The sequence below is a fragment of the Cervus canadensis genome, chromosome 27 (genome assembly GCF_019320065.1).
Source record: "Cervus canadensis isolate Bull #8, Minnesota chromosome 27, ASM1932006v1, whole genome shotgun sequence".
In the NCBI taxonomy this organism is placed as follows: Eukaryota; Metazoa; Chordata; class Mammalia; order Artiodactyla; family Cervidae; genus Cervus; species Cervus canadensis.
In genome coordinates this window covers 4,289,138-4,295,782 of record NC_057412.1, presented here as the reverse complement: position 1 = coordinate 4,295,782, position 6,645 = coordinate 4,289,138, and the positions used below count along the sequence as shown (strand labels likewise).

The 6,645-nt window shown below is 35.8% G+C and overlaps 1 protein-coding gene across 1 annotated transcript; it reads left to right on the top strand.

Annotated features, from left to right (window-relative positions):
• Positions 1-3,457: 3,457 nt before the first annotated feature.
• On the top strand, positions 3,458-4,059 carry LOC122428606 (keratin-associated protein 6-1-like). The gene has a single exon (XM_043448603.1). The coding sequence runs from the start codon at positions 3,498-3,500 to the stop codon at positions 3,771-3,773; it is 276 nt and encodes a 91-aa protein (XP_043304538.1). The 5' UTR covers positions 3,458-3,497; the 3' UTR covers positions 3,774-4,059.
• The last annotated feature ends 2,586 nt before the right edge of the window (positions 4,060-6,645 follow it).

The following is a 6,645-nucleotide window of genomic DNA, read 5'->3' as shown; positions in this document are numbered from 1 at the left end:
AAGTTTGCACACTTTTTGCATTCTGTTATTTAAAATTCTTTTCCATTTTTTTTTACCCTCTATGCTCAGGTTCACACTTTCAGGCAGGAAATTTAGGCATTGAAAAATGAATCACTGCAGATTTTAGTACTCCAAGAATAATATTTTTCTAGATATAAATTCATTTCTCCCAGAATTTAATTTAAAAAATTTTAAATTCCTCAATTAATTATAGGAAGTAATATTATGAGTACCTAAAACTGCCCACCTAGATTGATTTGGCAGTTTTTAATATTTTGCAAGTTTTGTTTCCTCTGTCTGTCTTTCTCTTTCTTCCTCTATCTCTCTCTTTCTCTGTATCTCTCTTCCTACACACACACACACACACACACATTCGTGTACTCAAACACCCAAACATTATACATGAAACATATGAAAATATACTGCAAACTTCATGACACTTCATTCTTAAATGAATATAATAAGATATGTGCTAAGTCTCTGCAGTTGTGACCAACTCTTTGCAACCCATAGACTGCAGCCGCCAGACTCATCTGTCCATGGGATTTGCCAGGCAAGAAAACTGGAATGGGTTGCCATTTCCTTATCCAATGGTAAGATATGGCTCCCCACATAACCAAAATTCCATTATCACAAAAAGAAATATAGTTCTGATACCATTCTATTATCTAATTCTTAATCTTCCCAACCCAAGGATCAGACCTGAATCTATGGCATCCTCTTCATTGGCAGATGGGTTCTTTACCATTAGCACCACATGGGAAGCCCATATAATTCATAATCTAGGTTTAATTTTTCCAATTTTTGTAGCTTTATTTTTGATACAGAATCCAATTTGCACAAATCATCATACTTTGCAACTTATGGTCTGTTGTAATCTAACATTTCATAAAATCTAGAGTATTTCCACAGGCTTTCATGATTTCATGTTGTTAATACACAAATACATTTTTTAACATTCTGAGACAATCATTCACTGATGATCATCACTGACTCAAGAGAGATGAATTTGAGTAAACTCCAGGAGTGGTGATGGACAGGGGGTCTGGCATCTTGTGGTCCATGGGGTCGCGAAGTCAGACACGACTGAGTGAATGAACTGAACTGAGACTATGTCACCATCAGTTTTTCTATGATTGTATCAATTATAATAATCATATATTTCTTAAACCAATATTTCCAAGACTAAAATTAAGATCATTACACATGTCAAAAATTAAGCTTATAGTTCAATCAAGTATAGAGTGTGTATAATGTAGAATACCCTCAGCTAACTAGCAACTCTCACAAGAGATCATGCCTGCTTCCAGTCCCCAGTGATTGATCAAAGTGGTGGTATAACATGCCTTGTTCAATCCCAGTAACTGTTCGGACATCCCCATCCACAGTCCCACAGATGGTTTCCTGAGGTTTCCACTGAGTGCTATGTCAACTCAGCTTTATCTTCTATCGAAATCTGCTTTTTTCTCTTTCTTTTCACAACATTCACTCAAGAACAGATTGCTCCAATTAAGCTTTTACAGAAAAATAATCTACTTAAGGTCATGTAGTACATTCAGTTGTCATGCTGTCTAGTATTTCCCATAATCTTAAATTTTTTGTAGATTATAGGAATTTTTTTTTTCTTTTAAAGCATGCTTCAGTTTAGCTTTAAAGTTTCCTTGTGATTAGAACAAGATTATGAATTCTGTCAAAATAGTGAATAGGTTTGCTTTTTATTATATCTATTTTTAGGCACTTATTGATTTGCTTCATTACTTATGATAACTTTGCAACTTGATCAGTTGTAAATATTAGATTCTTCTGCTCAAAAGTTACTTTTATTATTTATTTTTTGCAATTAAGAAGTATTTTGGTAGAGATGTTTTGTGACTGTATAAATATTCCATTCATATGCCAAAGTTTACCACATCTTATCATTTATTTTCCTTTCTTGCCTAATTATTTATTATGATGGATTGGAAATGTTGACTTTTCTGATTTTCATTGTATTTTTTTCAAATACATTAACTGGTATTCTACTGAAAACAAGTTTTTCTTTTTACTCGATTGTTCATTTACATGGGTTTAAATTCATGAATTTCTATTATAAACAATCCATTATTATTATAATAGGGATAGCAATTCCCAGACTGTCTCATCAGTTAGAAAGTACATATAATTACGTTGCACTAAGATTTAGGTTGTGCCTATGACATTGTGCAAATGCTGCAACTTCTTTGAGCTTGGCATTCTTACATAAAAATTGCAAACTATTCTAGGATTTTTGTGAGAGCTAAGTGTGTTAAAATATGTAAAGCACTTAGATCATGCTTGGAATTTAATAAATGCTTTGTATGTGTTATCATTTACTATTGTATGCACTGTTTATTTTGTCCTTTTTTCCCTCTGTCTTTGATTATCTAAGAATATTCTCTTTATCTCATCTGCTGTTATTCATAGAATTCTACATCCAAACTTTGAATAACTTTTTAATTATTGTGTTAATAAAGTAATATTAACTAAAGTTGTTAACTATTTACTATAGGGCAATCACTGTGCAAAATACCTTATGTGCATTATCTCACATTATTCTCAGAACCACCGTAAGATGTGGTAAAACTCTCCATTTACAACATTCAAAAAGGAAGGATATAAAGTAACTTACTCAAGTGGCAGCTCTTATAACTAAACTTTTTTTCTGTTTGTATGTAGATATAAAATATTCTTTTCTGGTCTAGATATTTTCCCCAGAAAAGGCAAAGGAGCACTCATAATTTCCTTTCATTTTTGAGTGTAAATTCAGGGTATAAACTTGAAACCATGGAAAAAATATTTTATAATTTAAACACAGAATTTTTAAAATGTACAAAATACTAATGTAAAAGATAAAGAAAAGTCCAGTCTTTTTCAGGTCTAGTGTTCCAGAATTTCAAACTATTTGAAATCAACAGTCTCATGAAGCTCAGTGATAACATTTGGCTTTCAGCAGTAAGCAATCTCTCACATGAAAATGAGATAAATCCTTAAAGGAAAATAATGGATTGGGGGAGGAAGTAATATTAATAGAAGGAGAAGTTCAAGGTTAAGGTTCAATACTATGATCTGTTGAATGTCAATATTAAGTAAGGCAAAATTATTGTTTCATTGGAGCAGGTCAGAGTTTGTCAATAAAAATGGTATTTACTGCCATAAAGATTAGTTACAAAGGGCAATTTAAAGATGTCATGGGTAAGGATTTGAGGATGAGACAATTGATTCTGTTAATGACCCACTAACTGGCTCAGATGTGGTGAAACAAAGCATATCTCCTCAATGCTTGTGAAGTCATCCTTAAAACCTATAGTCAACAGATTACTCATATTGGTCCTGAAAAATTAGCCAATAGCATGAGTGTTTGTGGTGATCACACCCACAATGAGGGCATATAAAATGTCCTCTGCAGGGAGGACTGTCCACACTCAAGTGACACTTCTACTCTCCTTCTCTACCCGAGAACAACCTCAACAACCAACACCATGTGTGGCTACTACGGAAACTACTATGGCGGCCTGGGCTGTGGAAGCAACGGCTATGGAGGCCTGGGCTGTGGCTATGGCTCCTGCTATGGGTCTGGCTTCCGCAGGCTGGGCTGTGGCTACGGCTATGGTGCCCGCTCTCTCTGTGGAAGTGGCTACGGCTGTGGCGCCCGCTCTCTCTGCGGAAGTGGCTACGGCTATGGCGCCCGCACTCTCTGTGGCTGTGGTTACGGATGCGGCTCTGGCTCTGGCTCTGGCTTTGGCTACTACTATTGAGGATGTCGTAGAAGACTCTCACCCTCCAATTCACGAGTTCTGGACCCCAAAAGTTCTCTGCCTCACCCTCAGATGATGCTCATTGTACATAATACTACAGACTTCTGATATGATTTGCTAAAGGCCTGATATATGTATCTGATGCCACTTGATATCTGGAAGAATATGAAATTCACCTTATGAGCTGATGTTCTTCTTCACATTGAGATGATTTTGGTATAGATTCATTTTAATAATTTTATCCTAAATTTGTTTCTATTTTCCTAATAAATTTTGAACTAATAAACAGGGAGAAGAAAGCTTGTTTCATTTTTGTCTATTTATTATGCACAATCTGCCTTTTATTTTTTGGTTGTTATCAGGGTAACAATTACTTTTCTTTGGGAAATATTTTCCTCAATCTTTATTTATTTTTGCTGTACTGATTTCTATATTTGTAACTTCAGAAAAGTCTGTTATGCTAATGATGAGAAAACAGAAAGAGAAATTAAGGAAACAATTCCACTCACCATTGTGGCAAAAAGAATAAAATACCTAGGAATAAATCCATCTAAAGAAACAAAAGACCTATATATTGAAAACTATAAAACATTGATGAAAGAAATCAAAGATGACACAAATAGATGGAGAAATACACTATTTTCATGGATTGGAAGAATCAATATAGTGAAAATGAGTATACTACCCAAAGCAATCTGTAGATTCAATGCAATCCCTATCACGCTACCAATGGTATTTTTCACAGAAGTAGAACAAATAATTTCACAATTTATATGGAAATACAAAGACCTCGAATAGCCAAAGCAATCTTGAGAAAGAAGAATGGAACTGGAGAAATCAACCTGCCTGAATTCAGACTATACTACAAAGCTACAGTCATCAAGAAAGTATGGTATTGGCACAAAGACAGAAATATAGATCAATGGAACAAAACAGAAAGCCCAGCGATAAATCAACACATCTATGGACACCTTATCTTTGACAAAGGAGGCAAGAATATACAATGCAGAAAACAGTCTCTTTAACAAGTGGTCCTGGGAAAACTGGTCAACCACTTGTAAAAGAATGAAACTAGAACACTTTCTAACACTATACATAAAAGTAAACTCAAAATGGATTAAAGATCTAAATGTAATACCAGAAACTATAAAACTCCTAGAGGAAAACATAGGCAACACTCTCTGATATAAATCACAGCAAGATCCTCTAGGACCCACCTTGCAGAGTAATGGAAATAAAAACAAAAATAAACAAATGGGATCTATTAAACTTAAAAGCTTTTGCACAATGAAAGAAACTATAAGCAAGGTGAAAAGACAGCCTTCAGATTGGGAGAAAATAATAGCAAACAAAGCAACTGACAAAGAATTAATCTGAAAAATATACAAGCAAGTCATGCAGCTCAATACCAGAAAAATATATGATCCAATCAAAAAGTGGGCCAAAGAACTAAACAGACATTTCTCCAAAGAAGACATACAGATGGCTAACAAACACATGAAAAGATGCTCAACATCACTCATTATCAGAGAAATGCAAATCAAAACCTCGATGAGGTACCATCTCACACCAGTCAGAATGGCTGCTATCAAAAAGTCTACAAACAATAAATGCAGGAGAGGGTGTGGAGAAAAAGGAACCCTCTTGCACTGTTGGTGGGAATGCAAACTAGTACAGCCAATAGGGAGAACAGTGTGGAGACTCCTTAAAAAACTGGAAATAGATCTGCCTTATGACACAGCAATACCACTGCTGGACATACACACTGAGGAAACCAGAATTGAAAGAGACACATGTATCCCAATGTAAATTAATTATATATATATATATAAAGTCTGTGGTGACCTAGAAGAGTGAGATGGGGGGGGGGGTGTGAGGAAAGCTCAAGATAATGGGGATATATATGTACTTATGGCTGATTCACATTGTTGTACAGCAGAAACCAACATACCATTGTAAAACAATTATCCTCCAATTAAAAATAACTTGAAAAAAAATGTGAATTTTGTAAATCTCAGTTTCTTGTATGGTAAGAGAAGGAATTTTTTTTCTTATGATGAATTTAGCTCTTCATATTTTTTTGCTCTATAGATGGATATAGTCTTTCAGTTGGTACTTCAGGATGCCTCCAGTCTCAAGAGAAATCTGGCATGTTGGACTGAAGTTGACATTCTTCTATGTGACCAGAGAGCAGAGTGTACTCAAGAATTTTCCTTTATAGGGCTTAGGTAGGATATTTAGGGGGCTTCCCTGGTAGCTCAACTGGTAAAGAATCCACGTGCAATGCAGGAGACCCTGGTTCAACTCCTGGTCAGGAAGATCCCATGGAGAAGGGATAGGCTACCCACTCCAGTATTTTTGGGCTTTCCTGGTAGCTCAGACAGAAAGAATCCACCTGCAATGTGGGAGACCTGGTTTCTATCCCTAGGTTGGGAAGATCCCCTGGAAGAGGGCATGACAACCCACTCCAGTATTTTTGCCTGGAGAATCCCCATGGACAGTGGAACCAGCTGGACTACAGCCCATGGGGTCACAAAGAGTCAAACAGGACTGAGTGACTAAGCACAGCACAGAAGAATAGGATGATGTATTTCAGGAGCTTGCCAACCCACAATGCAGAAAATCCTATACTAATTCTCTCCAGTGGAACCCAAATGGAGTCCCAGTCATCACTTAGCTGCTCAATGATTTTATCAACCATTTAGATGAGGAAAGGAAAATTGTACTTAGGAATGGAAAGGAAAGTAACATGGTTCAGGTTGCCTAATTGCCCTATTCAAATGATTTAGAATCTGCCACAGATACGGGTTCAGGCCAATATTTCAGAAAGTTTATTGACACTAATTTTCATGAGCTCATCACATATAGAAAA

What these genes read in the sequence shown, in the direction of transcription:
- LOC122428606 (XM_043448603.1), top strand. Translation starts at nt 3,498, where the DNA reads ATGTGTGGCTACTACGGAAACTACTATGGCGGCCTGGGCTGTGGAAGC.